At 43.6% G+C, this 22,845-nt stretch overlaps 1 protein-coding gene across 3 annotated transcripts in view; it reads right to left on the minus strand.

Annotated features, from left to right (window-relative positions):
• Positions 1 to 22,845, minus strand: part of Pkc53E (Protein C kinase 53E) — a 214,868-nt gene that overhangs the window by 48,879 nt on the left and 143,144 nt on the right. For all 3 annotated transcript variants that reach the window (XM_086972146.1, XM_022849287.2, XM_022849286.2), the window contains one exon: positions 11,762 to 11,793. In XM_086972146.1, coding sequence (XP_086828272.1) covers positions 11,762 to 11,793 — 32 coding nt within the window. The remainder of the gene's footprint in view (positions 1 to 11,761; positions 11,794 to 22,845) is intronic.

A 22,845-nucleotide genomic window follows, 5' to 3' on the forward strand; every position in this document is an offset into this window, starting at 1 on the left:
CTTATCGCTACTATGTTTATTAGTCCATATTCAATTTTAGTGCTTATAAACAACGAATACATATTCAGCTGTTGCAATGAATCGATGCACTTGTTTTGGGGGGTCAGGAGCAAGAACTAACGCGCTTAAAAAGTTCTTCTGTATCAGCTTATTGTGTATATGATATTAGCCAGATATTAGGAATAGTTATGTGTTATATTCAAGTTTATTAAATTAAAGTAAGAAGTGGCCATTATATATTCTCCTTATAATAACAAAGCGGAACGGTGACATCCAATACATCGCACTAGGTACATGGTCACTTAGTTAGTGCTCATAATAGCTGCCGTCCCATAATCCCAGGGCCAGTCCCGTTTCGTAGTGCGATTCTGTTGATAATGATATTTACGCTCAAACCTATATGAAAACGATTTATCTTCAGGTGAGCTCGAGTCAAAAGGGCGAAACAAGGAGCCAACGTATCAATTTTAAGCTCAGCTTTCGTTACTAAATTTTGCTTTTATTGCTGCTCGCCTCGGGTAGCTAATCAGGTTTTCAAAAGACATGGATGATTCCCAACGGCACTTTTAACATCGACGCACTGGTCGCAATAAATTCACAGGGTCTCTGTATTAGTTCGCAAAACAAAAAGGACCTGGTGATGCAGCCGTTTTGGGATATTAAACGGTTATCCGTCAAGACTCCTCGTCGACGCTACTTCTGCGATTTAGACAAAAAATTGGACGGATCAAAGCAAAGAAGTTCCGCTGTTAGGCGAGTACGAATGTTGTTTGATTAGCCGTACTTCATACGAACCTTCCACAAGCTACCCCTTAGAGGTTCGGGATGGAACTCGCAGGGAGGACAAATGCATACGGTGTATCCGAAAAACAGACCCTGCTGATTTGCCTGCCGTACATCACCAATAACGATGGCAAGCAAGTCAAATACAATGATTCATTGGCTATTGTCACACATCATCAACACATCGATCTCGGTGCGAGTGGCATCAGGTCGTGTAATCGTCATGTCAATCTTCCTGTTTCCGTCGATGCTCAGCTACGAGACTACCGGACATATCAGGTCGCTAACTTGGCTGGAGAAAGGTCTACAAGCTGTCCGGGATCGATAAACGTTGGCCGTCGACAATGAAGCAGCGGCACAGCCGAGTCTCCTCAGAATACACAAAGAAAAAATAGACAGCCAAGCCGCCAATAAACGATCGACCAGAAAGTAATAAGCCTGCTATAGCTCAAATAACACACACACACATATAGAAACTTACTAGCCCAAAATTATAACCACCACGTTTGTACATCCCTACTCTTATAGTTTATATTGAACTTTAGTGCGCATTTTGTTTTGTGCATTCTGCTCGAAAAATACGAGTAACAGCCTCGTCTTCCCAAACAACATACCCCATTTAGAATTGCGGAAACTTGTGGAAAGAGATCATGATCACGAAAGACCCAGAAAGCTGATACCGGAACACAACCACAAATTCGTCCGTAGTGTTTACGTTACGGCCACACTAGGGAAAATGGTAGATCGTACTGTTAGGAATTACGTCGTACCGATGGTTAATTGGCTGTTGCCTTCAACGAGCCTCACTATAGACACTTATCCGTCGCGGGATCTGTCAGACAAATTCTGATATTTTCAGTAGTGAGAAACTGATCGATCAGTGTTAAATTCGTATTGAGTACATAGAGTAGGTAAATAGAGCAATAGATATAGGAATATTCTATACGATTTAATTTTTCTTACTGCGTGATTCAAGGGCATCAGTGGAAGGTTCTGTCCAGAAACGTGTCTGAACACATCAAAAGAAGCGATAAAACAAGGTAGAGAAATAGAACCATACTAAAGTGTTTGCTGATTGATTTATTGGTGCATATTAGCTCAGTCAACTTAATTTCAAAATGAAAAAAAAATTATAAAACCAACATGTAATAAACGGTAGCTGAGTTTTCGACACACCTATTGCTGGCTTAGAAGTATTTCAGTACTATATAACACTTATTATTTTACATATCTAAGCTGTAGTCACGAGTGGCAAATCAATCGTTAATCAGTTAGCAGATGGCCCGCTGATGCTAACAGAGCTAGAGCCAGTAGACCGAATGTTTTTTATATATTGTGTCGTCCTGTTGGCTACTTACTGATTGATACAAAAACATTAAAAAATATTTAGATAAATAAATAAATGTTTAAAAAAAAGGTAACCATATTTAGCCTTCCTGGATTCGTGGAAAAGCTAAGCTCTAATCGATTCCCATTCGAATGCAGCCATTGGCATCAGCAAAAGGTAACGCCAACTTGCCGATAACGACTACGACTTCACCCCCGATAGAATCTCACTTCTTAGGCACAATCATAGACTCCGATTTGGTCGACGTTACAGCCTTAGTTTTGCTATTGCTACTGTTTCTACCTTTTACATTACCGCTCAGCCCCGGCCAACGCTCCTCCAATTTCCATTAAACGGTGCTGCCTACTATCCAGTTTCTTGAATTTTGTTACTTTTTGAGAATCTCCACAACGGCGAACCAGTTAAACGGACAGCGAGCCAGCATAGCAAGACGGCCAGTCTCTCTACCGACCGCCCGTGCGACGTTGCCACCCAGCGGAGGGGCCAACAAGAAATGAACGATCGAGCGAATCAATAACAAAGGTGGCGGGCCTGTCAGGCCACGTCTGGTCGCAAGCCAATTAAAAGCGAAGGCCAAAGAACCAAACGAGATTAGGACACGCCTCAAGCGTTGAAGAGCAGAACTAACGGGTAGACGATGACTACTTAGCTCCGGCCAGCAGTGCCTCATTCCGTCTCTGTCGCTGATAACACTACTGTTCCTGCTGTTTGTGCTACTGTAAGTATACCGACTTCTTCAGGCGCACCGCAAGCTGCGGCTCGGCGACAACTGAGCCGAGATTCTCTTCTGTTTGCAGGCCCTTAGGCTTTACTGGGCCCATAGAGACAGATAGCGTTTTCCTGCTACTGTTGTTGTTATTGCTTCTGCGACGACTACGAGATTACGAGTGCTGGTTCGGGTTCGGCAGTCTGCTCACGTCCCAGCCATGTCATTGTCTACTAACTCAGTGAGTCGGTACTGGACACTTTGTCGCCATGTACGAGCGCTGAGCAAGCATAAGAACAGACAATTAAAGAGAGTTTGCAGAGACCCTTCGATTCTCTCTACACGCTTCCTTTTGCACTTGGCAACATGGCTTCACACATACACATGCTGTGCCTCACAGCGTGCGCAAACTTACCGATAACATCTAACTTGAGGAAGGCACGTGGCTCAGTGGGTTAGAGGGCTTTCAAGCCTCCGGCAAAAGGGGGCGCGTCGTAGGTAGTTACGCGCACGCAAGGCATACTATGGGTAGACGTGCGAGTAAGCTAATAAACAGTAACGACAACGGTTCTCTTACTTGTGAGAAGTAAAACCCATATTCAAAGGTGAGGTAGGGGTTATCCTGGGAGAGATTTTGAAGCTGCTCTTGCAAATAAGGGGCTTCTAAGGTCGGTCATCTGTTTTTCGACGCTGAGCGTGTTCGCCGTGTCCGACCAACGTACAAATCGCAAATAGAAACTTCCAAAGTTGAACCTTGTCGCAACTGGGTCTCTTCCAGGACACTTCGTTCCTGATATTTTGTCTCTCACTTTCTTGCATAGATGCGGAAATAATTATGACCACTATTTTCCACTTAGCGTTATTAGCAACGCAAATGGACATTCTTTGACGATGTACTGTGGCTGTTTTGCCATCAAATCAGGTTGGAAAACAATATTAAATAGTGCGTTGAATATTTTCTCCCTTTTACGCTTTAACGACTTCCTTGGCATTCGAAGATTTTTAATGGTCCTGCAAAGGTTCTCCAAGAGAAGGTAAAGTTCCATTGCTTGGACGTTCAAACGCCGTCCGCACAGCCTACATTTGTTAGTTCGCGTGTGAACAGCTCATAGGATTTTCCTCACAGCAAACAAGAAGATCCGAGTGTTGAAAGCCGCGGCCCCATAACTTCAGCCGAATCTCAGCTGAGTCTAAGGCTCCTGTTCCGGCTTCTATTTGCTTTCGAATATAACGACAAGGCTTGGCTGTAAATGAAAACCTGAAACAAACATAGGCTCGTTTCTTGAAAAACTGAACTGTTTCTCACGTCTTTTCTTTTTCGTCATGTCTATATTTCTTCAGTCTAGTAGCAGAAGCCGAACTACAGGTGAGTTCTACAAGCCTCTACTTCGTAAGAAAGCAAGTGATAAATCAACAACGGAGCGTATGCTCGCACATGCCAACGTAGCGTGTTTTGGGAATGCTGTAAATTACTGTAGTTATTGAGCTAGTAATCAGAATCTCCGCAAATTCACGATTTGCGGAGATTCTCATAATCGCTTAATAAACACACAGCCGATGTAGCACTCGCGCTTCACTAAGTACCGTCCAGCTAGGCTACCTCCTCGGTAACACAAGGGTTGACCATTGATATCTTCAGGCATTACAGAGCAAAGTTCTTCTCAGATTTTGTTATCTTACTATGCCCAAATCGCGCATTTCGACGCACCCGGATGTCCTGTGACCGCTGCTTCGGCCTTTAGTCTACACCTACACAAGCCACTCTCGAGCAGAAAATGCAGCATGAATACATCCATTGGCATTTGAGTAAAGTTGTTCTACAGACGAAAAAAACCCGTCCGGTTGATCCGAAGCTTGCACGAAGGCATTGCCGACTATGGTGATCAACCATGTTTTCTAAAATGTCTGAGCTAATGCCTTAATCAGGATTATCAGAACGGACGTGTGCATCTAACGACGGCAGCTTGGAGCACGAAAGAACATAGCTTTTTTGACTATTACCTCAAAGAAGCAGGGTGCAGGGTACCTACTTCGTTTCTTCAAATGAGGCATCACCATTGATAGAATGACCACGTTATCACTGTTATCAACAGTAGACTTCGATCCAAATCTAGTGTAGGCTGTCTACATGTTAGACAAAAGGTCTACGGATGAAGACACTCCAAGATGCTGGCATTTTATCAGTGTGTATGTCGGAATCGAAGCATTAAAGTCATGTGCTCTAGAGAACGTAAGACTTCGAGCTCTGACGACGTGATCAGTTGAATTTCTTCACAAGCCAACAACCACCGTCGTTCTCACAGAAAACGCCGTTGATATCTTAAGCTACGGTTGGCAAAAGCAACTCGTATCCCATAGGAGTTTCCGCGTTTCCATCTGTCAATCAGGTTTGCTAATTACGTTCACCAAACGAACTCAAAACGTTACCTAAACTGATAAATCTGGGACATAAACCCCACAAGCCTTACGATGATAGATGCTATTGCTGAAGTCTAGTTCTTAACAATTCTTATTGGAGTGGACGCAATAAAATCTCTTCATGCAGGACGTAAAATTACGTCATCCCACATAAAGTGTGTGGGACGAGACGCGTCGCCGATTGGAGTACATTTAAGTTTATATTCTAGAGCTAGTAAATTTTTGTTTTCCATCAAGTTTATTTTCAGAGTTTGATAGAAAAAAAAATAATACCGGTTGTTGACTGGAAAAACCCAAGCTAATCAGTACGTAGGTATACATGATTTTATTTCATCGAACGAAGATCTTCCTCAGTGAGTTATTATGCATCCCTTGGTCCCCTGAAACCATCTAATCTGCTATCTTTGATGTTGCTTAGTTATCGCCCATTTGATAATGGTGTTTCCATTGAAGCGTTAGAATTAGTAACGTACCGACAGGAATTTTTTTCATTTTATTGTAATGTTATTCGCGTATACTGAATAGCAAATATACCAGCAGAGTCATGGAGAAAACAGATGAGACAATCCGTGAGAACCATGATCCATGAGAGTTTGTCAGGTTGTCAAATGTTCTACGTAAGCCAGCATATTATCCTCGACCAAGTTCGAGAGTTGAATAATGGTGACAATATCTGTTATCTGGCGAATACCGTCAGTCGCGCATACAGCCCCCTTCATTGACCCCCCTCATTATTTAGATTTACGAAAGTGTGGGTAAATGATTTGGCCTTTCACCTACATTTGCAAAAAAGGCCTTATAATTCATATGTAGAAGCACATGCCTATTTTGTTGCCGTTAGGTTACCCTGAACCTTTCCCGGTGATAGCTTAGCTGGTATCGTTTTTGCCTGCTAATCTTAGGGACACGTTGTACCCTGTGTTCTAACCTGAATATAAACAGACTTTGTTTCGGGTTGAGAGCCAGTCGTCTGACAAAACGCTTAACGGCGATATCGGACATCAAACTCGAATAATAGAGGGTACACTGAATCAAGCGACGCTTCTAAGCAATAGATAGCATTTTTTAAGTGTGTATTATGCCGTTCCTTATCGTCCACATCGGAGCTGCCCCAGCGGCCCCCTGCAGATTCTAAACTGGCTAAGGCCGAACCATCCAAAGAATACATTCACTTAGCGGCTTCGTTGTAAATGGCTTCATTCAGAATCATTCATTGCGACAATCTACAGGCTCATTCTCTACTGCTGTATCTCGTGACAGGCATTACCAGCAGGAGAAAGCTGCTTTCAGCGACAGTATTTCTATATTCCCATGGCGCTAAACAGCTCATGAATAGTCTTCGTCGAGCCGTTCAGCAGTAATAAAAGCAGGTAAAAATTAACCGCCTTTGAGCCAAGAATGAGGCCTCTATATCCTCATATTAACCAGCAGTGGTGGCTAGAGATGCACAATTTTAGCAGACGACGACAACGAAAATGTTTTATCATAACAGCCATTCACCGCATTAATGAATAATGTACGCGTGCAAGAACTAAGTAGAGTAGCAATGCCTGTATAGAAGCTCATCAGTCAGCAATGAGATATTGCTTGTATCTCTCTGGGCTATCCAGTGGCGGACCAGCTGGTCAGTGACGGAAATCAGGGACTAGAGATCGGCTATCGCGACAAACGAGACATGCTCGCCTAGTTGATTGAATACGGAATATCTGAAAACGCTAACTAATGTCATATGTAGCTTAATAAAGGCAAACAAACTTGTATTTAGGTTGTCGTTTATTATTTGCACCCGTTCGTAGGTAGATTGTAGGTAGTATCTAGAAAATATAAAATATATCATACCGTTACTATTATAACTGAAGCATGATGTCGGGACAGGTAAAAGTCATCATATTATGTCTTTTATAAGCATGCTCATTCATTGAAAAAGGGCGTTGACACTAGACGTTCTACTTGACATAAAGTGCTGCATTTCTACCACTACGGGCAGCTAATAGATTCGTTTACCAAAGACAGAGTAAAAAATGTCAAAATGCTTCTTTTTTACATCCCGAAGCACATTATGCAGGCAGTTTGCGGTGTACTAACACGCTGTATTTCTGTGGCTTGTCAGTGTTTCTTCAAACTTCAATCTAATATGAACCTGGGTATATGTCCAAATTTGACGTATATCTTGGATAGCGGAAAAAATATCTGCAAAAATTGCCCAAAAATAGCAATAATGCAGTGTCTGAATGTCAGTCTTTTCAAAAAGGTACTAGATATGTAGCCCATGGCCCTACACCTCGATTCGGTCGGAATCTATTTCGAGAGGGTGAAGACCCCCCCTGTCGGCCCACAGGGAACGAACCACTCCCATCCAAATCAGGTTTGGTGGCCCCGGAACTCGTACCTTTTCCACAAGCTGTTATCCAGTTCATGGAGGCTCGTGACAATTAAACATAAATTTGGCGGAATCTGCCCTCCTGTTCCTAGATAACTTTTAGGTCGCTCGAGCAATTCTAGCCTAAACCAACCTATATGTAGCCTAAACACCTATGGGTCTTCTGCAGAAAGCCCGCTTTCTGCAAATTAGGCCCCTACCACTGCGGTTGTTTGCCTGCGCACACAAATACGCGCATAAGTGGGTACATCGCTTGTTGTAGTTGTCGTCAAGAGTCTTGGTTTTTCCCTCTTGGTTTGCTTACTACAGGTGCTGTCAAACTCTTAGGTAACTTTGGTTTGTCACGATAGTTGAGAGTCCTTCTACATCCTTATGTAGATGTAATTGCAGTATACGTATGTTCCGAAAAGGCGGGGAGGAATGAGCAGAAAAATCGAGATTGTACAAAGCCTGGGTGTGCGGGCAGTGAGAACGATACTTAAAGATCCTGTACAGCCAACGTGCACGCGCACGTCGTCATACACCTACACTTCCATACGCATTCAGAGGTTCAGAGAAAGAAAGGCTCAGCTTACGTTTGACTAGGGCAGGCAAGACGAAAAGGAACAAAGCAGCGTGAGCCAGACAAAAAGCAAAGACAGTCGGTGCAGTGGTGTCATTGCTCGGGACCCGTAGCGACAATGGCCCATCAGAAACCAATAGAGATATTATGTAGGTAAATGCGATGCTATCGGAAAGCAGAAGGCAGAAGGTAGCTTGGCATTAAGGCAGTTGATCATAAGCGCTGGGAAGGGAACGAATATTCATCCAAACTGAATCTGGTTACTGGCTGCTGCTAAGAAACCTAATCTGCCTAAAAATATTCAGCTCGCTGCTACTGTTACTGTTTCTGTTGCACATTCAATGAATTCTCATCCATCCCTTAAGCGTCAGGGCTTTCTTCAACGAGAGGCCAAAAAGGTGGCACGGAGAAGGTAGAGTGGGGCCCCGGGGTTGACTGCGGCTGCATTGCCAGAGAGAGACAACTTCTATAGTGAATGGTTGAATTGAAAGGAGACATAGTATTTATATTTGAAAGAGAGAGAAAAAGCAAATGTTCACGTGGTCACTTTCGTAGTTCTACCTGTTACCAGGTTGTACATGTATATACAGACATCTTTATTGTGCCGCATTTGGGCACCTCGTTCGTACGCAGTTGTCGCTGTCTTGGTTACTAGCTCCCACATCCGACGTTTGTGCGTTAGTTGTGAACGTCATAACGATACTACATAGACAACTGAAGGCAGCCAATATCAATGAACTGTCTTAGATAGACTTGGTCTTTTTTGCCCAATTTTCACAGAACCTTCAGAAAACTCCATAAGCAGTGTTTCAGTTGCAAATCGCCATTGGGTGATCGGTGAGCGGACTTTATCGATTTGCCGTATTACAACTAGCCACCACTTAGATTGCTAACGCGGTGTGTCCCTCTCCTAATGGACATGCGAACCTTGAAAAATCGCGTCTCTGAAGTTGCTGGTTTGGGGAGTGAGGAGTCCATGCAGTCCCAGCCAGCGGCAGAGTGACGCCGCACACTTCGTAGGATTCAAGCGCGACAGGCCGTTCGCCATTACTCCATAGTATTTAAACAAGATCTCTTTTTGTGAACCGATATTGAATGTTCTTAACAATGTGTTCCGAAAGTTTCCCAGTGCCATTACGAGTACGTTCGCACAATACTCTCCATTTTTATGTTTCAATAAGTTCAACTAAGTTAACCAACTTGCCTTTTAACTGAGCAAGATTAGAAAACGATATTGTGCAGCTACAAGAAACCGTAATCCTTGCTCCTTCCACCTGCAGCAGGAAAATTCCTGCACCAGAAGCAACAAGCTATGCATTGCCGTTCGCCGCAACCCTACTAGCTCTCCCTCGTTCTCTAGTTCCTTGCACAACATTGAAAAAAAGAAACTTCAATAAAGGAAAAAGCTTAAATTAAAATTTCTGCTTGAACCTCTACTGCGGCTTGAATCTCCTCAAACCACTGGCGAACAGCCTTTGCAACAGGTGCGAGGGACCGAGGTTAAGCCGACGACAAGTTCAACTGCACTAGTTCCGACCCCGCGTTGCAAGCAGATCCTAATTCCTATCTACAATTTCATTTCGCCTCGCGACAGAGATCTAAAATAGATAGATAAAGCTTACTGTGTTAATTGGTAATAGAAGAAGGACGCAGTCCTGGAATAGACATGATTCTAAGGCTAAATAACCTTCGAAGTTTGAAGCCGGTCTAGAAAAGGATAAGATTCAAGCCAATCGAGTCGAAAATACGGATGTATGAAATTTCGTACGCCATCTCTGTTGTCAGTTGTCTGATAAAGCAACCACTATACTAGGGAGCACAGTCGCCTTTGCTAGGAAGCTGGTTGATATACGTTTGATTGCCACAGAATGCGGCCCTGTTCGAGCCCATACTGAGTGCCACGTATTTGATCAAAAAAGTCAGCGGACAAACCATGCAGAGCGATGTGCTAGAATCCTGATGGAAACAGCCTTAACTGCATGCATGTGCAGCATGTGAGGGAGACGCATTACGGGCGACAGGAAGATAGATCGAGGGAAAACAAGCTTAGGTGCAGATGACATCTAGACCAATCGGTAGTGACGTAATTCTTGCTGGGCAGGAATTAACCGGGGGATCGCGTCTTCAGATTAAGACGACACAGGTCACGAGTACGGCAATAGCCTTACCTACTGCCAGATGCAGAGTAGTGAGCACTACCATACCGCGCTGCTGTTCCTGAACAGAACCCAGAGGACATGGTTTGGAGTTTGGGCAGAAAGTCTGGCTGTTTTGCAAGTAAAACTGGTTTAGTGAAGGTGAGCAATCAGGCAAGCCAAAATCAAACAGCAGATTAGTCATTTTGTCTTCAGGACCTTCCGGGGCAACCTGACCATATTTTATGTTTCTACGCAGTTAATATTTTGCTGCGTATAGAAATCGTATATGCCAGGCATTCATTAGTGTCCTTCGCTTAAGGTCCTGGAATCACTGACAGAATTTCTCCTTCCTTGCCGTGGATCAGAGCACATTTTACGCTATCTGAGGTGTTTTTGATCGAGCTCCGTCCATGATGTCCGCGTCAATGGAGCGCAGATAGCACCTTCCCATAAACTAATTCCCTTGGTTCTGGCTTGTATATCACATCAACATCAAACAATTCGCAGCCACTCCGACCCGACTAATTTCATCTAGTGATGTACCCCCTAAGTAGGCATAATTTTGTTATGCCTATTAATAGCAAGATTTGCCCACACGATACACTTTTAACCAACGCAAGTCTAAGTGGGCTCACCGTGACGGGCAGTAATAATCCGGACCCATGTTGAACGCGGTCCTGACGGATTCGCTGTGGCGCGACGACGTTCTGGCTGAGATCGTCTGCTCAAAATCACGCAAAAGTGCGTGAACTAAGAAGGAAAAAGAAATCATTGTTTAAATGACAGGATGCGTATTTACACGATGTACAGCAAGGAGTCGGTGATTGGAGTGTCAATGAATATGTGCTGTGATTCTCTGCATTTGTAGGAGATTGATGAAGTTTAGGTACTGGCATGTGGGACAAGTAGTTCGGGGCGCGTTGACGGATAATTAACACTTTGTTAGGCTTAATAGCTTGAGACGGTCAATAGATAATGATGTGGGTAAACGTTAAGTTTCTAAGCCGGTCGGGCCGACATTGCAACGATGCTTGTGAGGGGTAACATTTTCAGTGTGGTTTACCCGAAAACTCAATTGACTTCACCTTTAAAAGCTACTAAAATAAAACTATCGCTCCATCTATCATCGGCAATAATACATTCTATTCTTAGGGTTGATATCGCTTTCAACAATATACATCATCAAAGCTATTGTAAATTATTGTTCATTCTGCCATGCGCACGCGCCATAGATTCATTGCTAACACTGAGCATTACCTCGTACGTGTAACAAGGCATATTCTACATCATGTCTGCCAACACATTGTTTTGACACACAGGCTTCGTTCTTGGGTCGTGTTAGACGTTACGTAACTGTATTTGGAGAATTTTCATCATGTAATAATAGCGTAATTATTCTCAGCGCCCGATCGTCTACCAGACTTACCTTGGCACTGGTATCCTTGCTTTCCAAAGCCCCTGTAAAAAGTAAAGAGAGAATCGTGTTAGAAATTATAGGCAATGTTGAGTATTCTTAATGTCACTACGCAATAGTTTTTTTTTCAATACATTCATGCCACTATAACTGTTGGCCGAACGGAGAAGACATGGCCGGAAGCCAGCTCAGCAAACTCGATAACACTGGCAGTGGTAGACAGATACGTGTAGAGTGGGCTTCATTCACGTCCGTTCTGACTTAATATACCTAAATACCTCGCGGCTCAAATATCCCGTTATCATGCATACGTAATAAAGGAAAGACGTTTACCGCAAGCTGCTAGTTGACAATGGCTTCGAGCTATGGCTTCCTCACAACGAACTGCTAACAATGCAAAAGACTTTTTTATATGCTATTTTTTAGTATAGGTAAATCCTATAGCATCGTACTATACAATAGGTCAAGTTAAGATAGAGTCAGTCGCTCATTTCATCAAAAAAGTGTTGAGGTTTTTTGCAGAAGATAACTTCACTGCTTCTGCTATAAAAATTCTAACATCGTACCACGATACTACAATAGTGACAAATACCTCTAGGATATATATGTATGCGGATAGTTTCTAGGGCCAACAATGGTCTTTCACAGCGTTTTTGATTATCTCTAATATATAGCAGATAGATATCCGTTCTTTGGTGAAGACCCACTACGCGCTATTACATGTGCAGTGACGATGTGTTTGGTCGACAACTTCTAGCACATTAGTGGTTTTTACACTCTCCATTAACGAATGCAGGTTCCATCATTACAGACACTACCATTTTGTTCCCCTGTCCCCTGAAAATAGTATTTTCCTTTTATTGCTGCATCGGACAACGGAGCTGTTTTTATTTCGGACTTTCTACAGATAGCGTCAGTATGTATAGCGTATAGTTTACCAACTCTTACAAGGAATCTTCTAGATAAGATTTGTTTGACTTCGTAGCTACGCATATGGTTCTACTCGTAGGAAAGAACCTTCACGACGAGAAGTCTCGCCTAAAAAGGCTTCATATAAGCTTTTAGGCTCACAACCTCATGGTAGGCCAGCATCAAGAGCACTTTTACGGAATACCCTAATACAATATTGTGCGCTATAGACTCCTTTACGTACGTGAATTCGGGCTTCATTCGTTTAGGCAAGAGGCCAGGGTAAAAAACAAGCTAACTTCGATGTTGTTGTAACAGCTGTAGCAATGGTGCTTCTTCTTTCTATTTTCTCTGCCTAATCATGGCGTTCGATTCTGCCAAGCGCGTCACTGAAAACTATATCATTATCCCCTGGTGGCTGTTGCTACTTCTTAGAATGCGGCCGCCGACCATAGCTGCCATGGTGACGCCCGCCAACGAAAGCTAACGGGACACGACCCCCTATGCGTCTGGCAGCAGTAGGCTCCTGTACTGTGCAGAGATGTTCACTTGATAGGTAGGGGGTTTCTTCAACGTGGAGAAGAACAACTAGCCTTACACTAGACACGACGGCTTGGGAGACTCACTTAGGATTAGCTTAGCATGGGCCACTGACAGATTAAAATTTTGGGCAGCTGCGATGCAGCAACACGTTGACACACCAAGCCGTAGAATATTTATACTGGAGAAGGCGTCAATGTATAATTCGTTCTAGCAGACTGACAATGTAAGCCACCTGCGTGCCCTATTATGGATAGCCGCATGTAGGAGTTTTAAGGTAGATGCTGATGTCATTGTAAGGACACGGACCAAGCGGCTGTGGTCACCTAACATCTTGTCCCGGAAATTACTCGACTCGCAACTTTTTGGCCGTCTAAGCAAATAACATTGTCACCGTTGCAACGTACATTGGTACTTGTAATGAAATACAAACCGCACCACAAAGGTACCACATAGCGTCTCCAGTTTTTGAGATCTTCTTCTATCGTTTAACTTCACATTTTTGTGTATAATATAAACCATCTAAATTATATGAATAATGACTCAGTGTGTACTTAAGTGTCAATACTTTGAGGCTTCCTAAGTATATATTACTATTCGGCCGCACAACGCTGCTGCCGTTGCTGCACCATGCCGCACCACGTTGTTATCTATGCACTTGCTATCGTCACAGCTACCCACTTGCCATGAGTGTCACGCACCAGCTTTGTTGAGCTGCTGACGTGAAAGCGTTAGCTTTGTCGTCAATGTCGTCTGTGCCGGCCAAGCCGGGAGCTGGTGCAGGCGGCCTGCAGTGTCGCATGGGGTAACAAGCGCAAGTGGCTCCTGACAGGTAAGCAATGCTTAACGACTTAAGTACCGAATGTGAAGCATGAAAAAAAAAAGTATCGCAAATTCTTTAGCGGAACACAAAAGACATTATTTGCGGCTGCTGCTATCGCCGTTGCCGCCTTCTAGATTTTTTGCCCAACTCAATTTAGGTCAATGGCCTTCAATGTGGTTTTGTTGTTCGCATTATGCTACTACCTTGGCCTTAGAACCTAAAACCTGTCCTAGCTACGCTGAGTCGCTCAACCTTCGGTCAGCTCGTCTTGACCAAATTGGTAACTACGGCCAATTGCCTATCAGCACTGCCACCATAGGTGCTGCTTTTTTTTTCAGTTGTAGCGTAAGGTCTGGTTACTATATGAATACAATGGTAAAGTATAACGATTTGCCAGAGTTCCGAAGCAAGTTTAGCTGCTGTTGTGGTTTAATTCGCATTGCTCTTTTGTGTCCTGTTTCCCACTCCGTCTAAAATAAGCTGGTTTGCCTCTCTGTAGTATGAACGTCGGCGCTGAAATTGGCAGCACGAACGGCAACCTCTCTGCTTGACTCTACGTTCGTGTGCGCCCACTTTTTTCCGAGCGTAGGGCCCTAGGGGCGCTCTCCTAGGAGGGGATACCCTTTTGGACCGAAGTACCACTCTTATCTATGAGCTTTTTGTTGTAAAACGACCGATGGCTCCATAGCCTTGTCGCCCGTTGTACCTTAGCGCAGTGCAGACTCTTTTGCTTTCATAATGCGTTACGACTCAGCCATATTTCTCCTCAACCTCCCGTAGCTCGAAGGGACATTTGACTCGGCGCCGTAGGCAAGAATACATAGAAGTTTGGTATTCCGGTTGCAGAAGCAACTGCAAGACGTACGACCTGCCCTAAAATGAACTTTTAACCTATCCCCAGAGGCCGCGACCGGCCATCATTTCTGCGTATTGTGGATGCAGAACCTGCCACCTCTAGCAGCCGACAAGTGCTTCTTTCTTCGTGTACACCCTCCTCGCCTGTAAGGCTTCATCTGTGTCTCCCGGAGGCGATGATGAGTTATACTAGTGGGTTCCTGCCTGTGGTCCTTTATGTGGCTGACGTCATTGTGGGTTTTGGCCTCAGTCATACATTCGTCGTTTCTGGCCGAACTTTCGTTCGGCCAAGATTGTTCCATGTAAGGTATAAAATTACAACAGCGATTACGATAATAGCTATATAATAGCCCTAAGAGCTGAGGTACTTATACATTTTTAATCTGTAGGTAAGGGAAGCTAAAAACCAGCTATCGTTGCAGTGTTGTAATATAATCTATTGAACTGATAAGGCAAATCGGTACCCCCGTAAAATAGAGCTATGCTGTTACAGGCCGAGCTTTAAGAGACCGTCATGTCTCCATGAAAAATAGGGGGTATTGAATCCAACAATACTTGCTACAGAATATTTTCGAGTTAGAATTTTTTTTTTACATATTCTTCTCTTAATAAGCCGAGCCGTTCCTAGTACCCAGAGCGAAATGGAGCCTTTCGAACGTTGCCCATCTCATCAAATTTTGCAGTAACTAGTACCTTCCATTATCTTCACTTTTCGTTTAGAGTGAAAGCTTTCAGCGACAATCAGAAAAAATCTATCCTAATCATTGCAACGCACGTGCATGAGGACAGCAGAAAGCGCACGTGCAGTCGCGTGATACTGACGAGAGGAAGACACGAGGCAACCGTCGTATAATTAATTCAGCAAATATGCTGATAAAAGACGATTTTTTGTTCCATCGTAAAATACAGTAGTACGCCGGTGCCTAAAAAGCACGTATATAAAAGCGGTGGACTAGACTGAAGGCAAGGCCGTTCAATTCATATACGACTGAAAGCCAGACCTGAAAAGCCCTAGGCTAATAAATTTAGACGTATTCAGGCCGACTATCGGTAAATTCACAATATGAAAATAGCTCATTATTGGAGGCATAATAAGCAGCTACCGGGTGCCACACGTATTCTGCTATTAGCACATCGTATCATTTATTGGAGGACTGGGAAAAATTGTCTCATTAGATAGAATGCGGCTTATTGTAGCCTAGAAAAATGCCATAATCGGTGGACCCTTAGGTATATGCAGAAATAGTTTGCAGGCGTATGCAAGACGTGTGAATGCCCCGTTACGCAAAGTTTTAGAGGCACCAAAGGGGGCTGGCGAGGGTTCGAAACTGCAATTCCGGCACAAGAGTGGATTTAGGATTGCTACTTGCCTATGGGTTTAAAACGCGCCGAGGATTATGGAAAAGTATTTATCTTATAGGTGACGTTAGAGAGAACATTGCCTTGAATTCTAATCGAACAAGCCTCGAAACAGAAATCCTGGCGAGCTGGGGCAACCCTTTGATGATGGGTCATGGAATCAGAAACCATATAAATTCAAAGCGCAAACGAATCTAACAGTTGCTATGGGGGATTGGGGATACTCGAGATCCTTTCTCGTCCAAAGTGACGCCATTGAGTTTCCAGTTAGAGCAATTTAGGTTGGGATGAATACATTTCTATCAAAGGCTGCGGACGTGCTTAGCATAGCAGCGTAACCAGTTAGCAACAGCCTGAGCGTTTACGATTGAATGAACCCGAGAGGAGAGTCCGTGGCCTCACAAGTGTGAGGAGGACATGATAGATTTAACATGTGTTCTACGTACACACCTGTTACTGCAAAGACTACTCATTCACATCATTATACATAGTTCGTACCTAACACGCCTTGACAACTGGCCGAAATCAACCTGTCGCTCGTTCGTTTGGTTGATTTCACCGCGTTTACCAATTTGCTCAGTTAGCAAAAGAGATGAAGTGTCTCATGTATCGTTGTATCATCAACCGAGATACGATCGTATTTGCCAGCTGGTAGCCTGAGAGACGAGCCTTATTCCTATAACTTGGGCTAGAGAAGGGATCTGCGACGTTTATGATTCGTCCATTGACTGTCATCAGCGTGTTTCGTGCGTGCAGTGAACATAGACACGCCGGTAATGACTCGAGTGGACGGGATTCGCCGGTTTCATTCTTTGAGTTATCGACCTAAGCGGTAACACGGAATTCCCACTTTGATTCGCACCGTTATGACTAGGATGATGCCACGAGGACAAAGGTTTGTCTCGATTTCTATGCATGGCCCGATAAGAGCTCGCCGACCACTGCTTCAATCCAGCGTGACTTTCTCATGCACCCAGCAACAGCTGGCGAGCTTGGTTTAGTCTACGAGTATCACGAGTCGAATTAGTGGCGGTTTTAGCCAATACCACCAATGAACGCCGACCAGGGCTATGATCACAACCTGACTACTCCGGTAAGAGTTTTTAGCTGGCCTGAGCGTCGTGGTCTGCATACAGCATTTGTTTATCTGCCGACATCGTTACATTAGTTCAAGATATAATAAACACAAATGTAACCCCTAAGCTCCTAGCGGCATATGCAGCCCCCAGCGGGCTCGGAGCTCCTTGGAGTCTGCTTCCCGGCTCGCTTACCGTTTACCGGCGGCCCAGAAGAAGAGTCCATTTCAACATAACCTCACTCAGCACACTACTATTTACGGTTCAGCTTGCTTGTGTTCGGGCAGAGCTCACAGCGGCGGCGGAGGTTATGGCCGAAATTGAAATTGTTTATATACCGTGGCCGACGTCATTCTGCCCCCAAATCAGCCTTACGAATAGGTTGGGTACCAGGGATAATTAAAGGGCGAGCATGGATTCGTCGATGATGTTCCTTTGCTTATTACTGCTGTTATTGTTCCAATGGAAAATCAACGTGGACTTAAGTAATCGGATGAACACGGCAAAGGCACAACGAGTGTGGATCAGTGGTCCCGGTGCCGCTCATGTTTTGCGCTAAGCATGGACCGCGCTGGTACGTTCTTCGCTTAATATTTTCTGCACTTATCAACGTTTAATAGTACACCATTTCTAATGCCTCCGACTAAAGCCGATAAGTAAAACAATGTTGCCTTCGATCCTATCTAGTCACACATATAGCACCAGGGAGAAATTCGGATTAATTCAGTTGCGCTGCACCAGATGGTTCTGACTGTGCTCACATAATAATATATACACAATACGAGCATTTATCTTGATTCGACGAAGGCAAGAAAGCCAGCGGGACTCAGAACATTACTCAGCGATGTCTACAACCGTTTGCGAAAATTCCGCCAGATGGGCCAGCGGACCGCCTTGCCGTACCATGCTTTTCTAGTGCCAAGCGCGTACAGACGCGTATTGCGTTGCGTTGGATAATTCGATCCGTTTACAGATAGGAGCAACACTAGCAGCGGCAGCAGTCGCTGATTGCCATGATTGAATGTGGCGCGTATTTCTTTTGTGTAGAATGGTTTACGGCAGATCTGTTATTGGCTAAATGTGTGACATTGTATAAGGGGGTTTATCCGCGAGCTTTGCCCCCACTCTCTTCTATATCGTCGGATCTGTCACGTGCTTGGATCTAACGTTTATTGTGAAATCGCTTCCCTTTGATAGCACTGAGTCTGTTGTAGGCAGGTTTAAATAGTGTGGAGCGTCACGAAAGGACAAATTGATAAGGCCAATAATGCTTCGTTGACCGGCGTACACCTCAATTACAATGGCTACTTTTTGTTTCCTACATTTATGGGAGACCATCAAGCATGAATCGGTTTTCGTGTCATTGAAATTTGCTACAACAAACAATTATCATGCAGAAGGAACGCATAATGGTCATGAGACGCCGAAGACAAAGATGGGATATTCTAAGTTGTTCTTTAGCGGAAAATCTCTATCAAACGAGTTAAGTCAGGCTACCATTGCAAAAAATGACGAAGGCTGCTTTTTCGATCTGCATGAAGAGTTATGAAGTTTCATCCCGGTCCTCGGGCGGGGTCATCTGAGAGGGGAGAAAACTACATTATCTGAAATTTTATTTCATTATTGTAAATTATTTGACATTTTCAAATAGATCAAAGCACACATCTGGGCTATATTTAATACCGTCTATGTACAAATGACGTATCAGTGATATCAAGTGTGTATCTAACACGTATACATGGATTCATGCTAATTTAGCTGACTCTGATCGGAGACGCTGTCCGCTTTTCAAACGTTCTGCTTACTGTTACTGAGAGAAATCATAAAGAGGGCTCAATGCCGACTAAATGCATTGAGCTGACAGCTCAGTTGATAAGCTTTCTTTTTTCCTTCCGATTTAACCCGGACAGTCTTGTCGAGTTGCGCATGCATAAAGAGAAGATAAGATTGAAAAGGCTTCAGAGTAATAGCAAACGGAACTCCGCGACCCATCGCATGAGTGTTACGCACCTTCGTAGAAAACCACTGAAAGTTTCTTTTACTACATGTTTCTAGAATTGTCTAAATTAGAACAGCCTAATAACTACACCTGGCATGCGACATGCCACATTTCAGACCAATTTGTACTAAGTATATATTTATAATATTATTTGCTTCGTAATAACTGCCGGTGATAATGAGAATAGACATGATTTGACAACCTATCCAGCACACTCTGGACCTTTAGGTATCGGTAGCCGGCCGTTTTTACAATGTCCTATGTCCTGTATTTTTAGTCTGAGTGTGGACTGAAAGAGAGGCTTGAAGAGAACGTTTTGAAAATTGCTGATAAAAAAATATGAACAAAAAGCTAAACAAAAATGTGGGGATAGCAAAACCTATCAGAAAACAAAGTATGATAGGTTGTTGTGAGCGACGTGCGCTCTAAGCATGTCCAGGGGCTTCACAGTTTCTAGTGAAGGGCAACGAAGGAAGCTTGCAGATGAAAGGTGGTCAAAGCTCTTAAGCTCAGCTTTATAATGGACTCGAATGGTGGTTAAATCGTAACGAAAATGCATTGGTTAAATGAGGTACACATAAAATCGTTGATAGAGTTCTTTTTTTTCCGACGAAATCCGAAAAGAAAATTTTTCCGACTAGATCGCGTTCTAATTTACAATCGAGGGTAATAGAAGTTACTATTATCTGTAGGTTTTAAGGTAGAGATCGATTTTAGTTATACCTGGATGTTAAATAGTGGCTAGTTTACGCTTTCTTGTACCATATTCACTGTATGTGAATGTTCTTATATTGAAAACCTAATAATAACGCATAACAATGCTTGTTAACTAAGACTGAACTTGTTTTAAATTTTAATATATTTGAAAAGATAAATCTACGCGCTACTATGCGAGATACTTCATTAAAAACCGTCGAATTCTGTTATATGATTTTGACTGCGGCTTTACTGGCAGCGAAAACGGAGGCAAAGCGGATTTAGCCACCTTCGGTCAGTTCCGATGCTCGGGAAAGCCAATGCCGATGCCATATAGCAAACATTTTTTATTGGTAGTCGAACCTAATTCCCGGGCCGAAACACGCTAGGGGAAATATCACACAATCTTGACTAGGAAACCACCCGTTCCATGTAAGCCCAGATGGGTTTCCTACAAATAATGCGATTTCATTTCAGTTTGAGCTATCGTAGTAACCTAGAGCTGACGAAAAGAAAAAGCAACAATGAGTAACGGAGTAGTATTTGCACGCTGTACAAGCAAATAGGATTCAAATTGTATACTTCAATGCATCGACTAACCTACAATAAAACCAGTGACTTTGATTCCTCTGAGATCAATCCACTAACCTCAATGTTCTCAAAGTACAGAACAAACGAAGTAGAAGTATGCTCAAATTATTGAATGACATGTTGAGAAAGCCCAGCACGACCCAGACCCTACCAGGCTAACAGTATCATGTACTTTGCTTATTACTACTATTGTATAGTGCTATCCGCGCTACTCAATGCCACAAGCGAATACGCACCTCAGATCAATTGCCTATTCCGTTACAAGACGTAATAGACATATTCTCCGCCTCGGGCCAGAGGCCATTTCGTCCAGCCAACGATTATCGGAAATGGCTACCATTATAGTTTGCCTGTACTCCCACAGGAATATGATTCAATGCATAACTATAACGACCTTCAAAGTGCTTCCGAACATTCTAGATAGCAGGCAATTTTTCGCTTTCGACATCATCACCATCGTCTTTGTACACTTTATATAGTTGTATAGAGGTCAACGCAATGGCATCTGTAGGCCACAGAGTTCTGTATGGAGTTACTCGCTCCACCGTCCCCAAATTCAAATGTCCCAGAATCCAATCGGGTGCTCACAGCAGAGGTTAGACAGTCGTCTAGCCTCCAGTTATAACCGGCTGTGTTGTGTATTTTCGCTATTGTTTAAGTCAATCTTAGAAGACTATATGGCCGACGGAAACAGTGCTTGTCTATGACAAGCCGTTTTATGTGCTTCCTTTGTGTACGCTATACACAAATGCGTATTTTGTGGAGCACAACAAGTAAATCCAATCTGTCATCATCATCGTTGTCGCTGTTTGCTGCTTCTAGTTATTTCTTATACCCGTTAGCTCCCCTATAGCCAAAGTTGTTGGTATTCTGGTCTGCCGAAAGTACGCACTGCTTTAAACTTGTTGCGAACCATTAAGGCAAACAGAGTCTGTCATCCTTACTTAAAGACATGGCATGGGTCTTAGGGTTCAATTTACGTCAGCTCAATCATTTACTGCACTGATGATAGCCAGCGATTAAAGCAGGTAAGAAGTGGCTGGATTTTTGGCAAACTTACAGACGGCAGGAACAACAAAAGCGTCGGTGACTAGAGCTGCCACCAAAATCTCGCACGCCCAGACACCCGCTGATCAGAGACGCCAGAAGTGGGAGGAGAATTTGGTTGTCGCTTGCCTGCTCTGGGCAGCGAGCCAGTGGGTCAGGAAGCCATCCAGTTATTTCTAGCAGGCACATTCGAGTTTGGATGCGCGAAAAGTCTACGAAAAGCGAACTTATGTGGGTAAGTATCTGCACGTCAATGCCTGTTGTAGCCATAACCAATCCGGGCTACTTTTGGCCTGTGACCATAGCAGCACGAACAAACACCCAACACGTAGACCGTTTTTTAGTCTTGCGCGCGTAGATCTCAATGACGGCGCATGCTAGTACGAGAAATGGGCGAACACTAGATAGGCCGGTAGCAGTATAATGGATGTGTCCGGTTAGAGAAGGCAAACAACGTCAATAGACCAGGCAAAGCAGATATGGCTGTAAGTGAACACTGCAAACTACAGCAAGAGCTACCAATAAGCTATCAATAAGGCAACCTCAGTCTACAGCGTTAACTTCAGGGTTGTCTCGATCAAAAGCGTCCGCAAGCTCGCTATTACCCCTAACTGCTTCAAATGGTATATTGCCTGTATGTTAGATGGCACGGGCAGATTGACAAAACTTTTCTACTGTCATCGGTCACTTCGTCTAGTCCGCTTTTCGCCTAACTAGCACCTTTACTTACTCCCACAACCAAAGTCTGCGCCTGTATATAACGAAGGTAGGAAATCCCTACCAGTCTACCATTCTAGAACGACGTCTAACTCTAACTGCCGTATACTAGTAGAACAGATCTGTGTAGACTATTTTTGGCTAAAGAGACGGGCGGGTGTTTTCTCATATCATACTTCAGGGAACAGCCATTGATAGAAATTTTCATTTAAGGCTAAACAACGTGATACAGGTAGAGGCAGCAGTGAACAATGGAGCACTACTTCAGCTAGAGACAACCAAGGAAGATGGACTTGAAATTCAGGATCCGTTCATATACTTTTTATGGAAACTCTGTAGCAGTTTCATAGTGGGAGAGCAAGTGATGCTGAACGGAAACAAAATGGCAGAATGTCAGTGAAATAAAAAAATACACCATGAACCTTAACATATGAGGTTATCGTCTGTATAATATGAAAAAAGTAGAAGAAGATATATTATTATA

The sequence above is a fragment of the Varroa jacobsoni genome, unplaced genomic scaffold, assembly GCF_002532875.2.
Source record: "Varroa jacobsoni isolate VJ856 unplaced genomic scaffold, vjacob_1.0 scaffold_1398, whole genome shotgun sequence".
NCBI classification, from domain to species: Eukaryota; Metazoa; Arthropoda; class Arachnida; order Mesostigmata; family Varroidae; genus Varroa; species Varroa jacobsoni.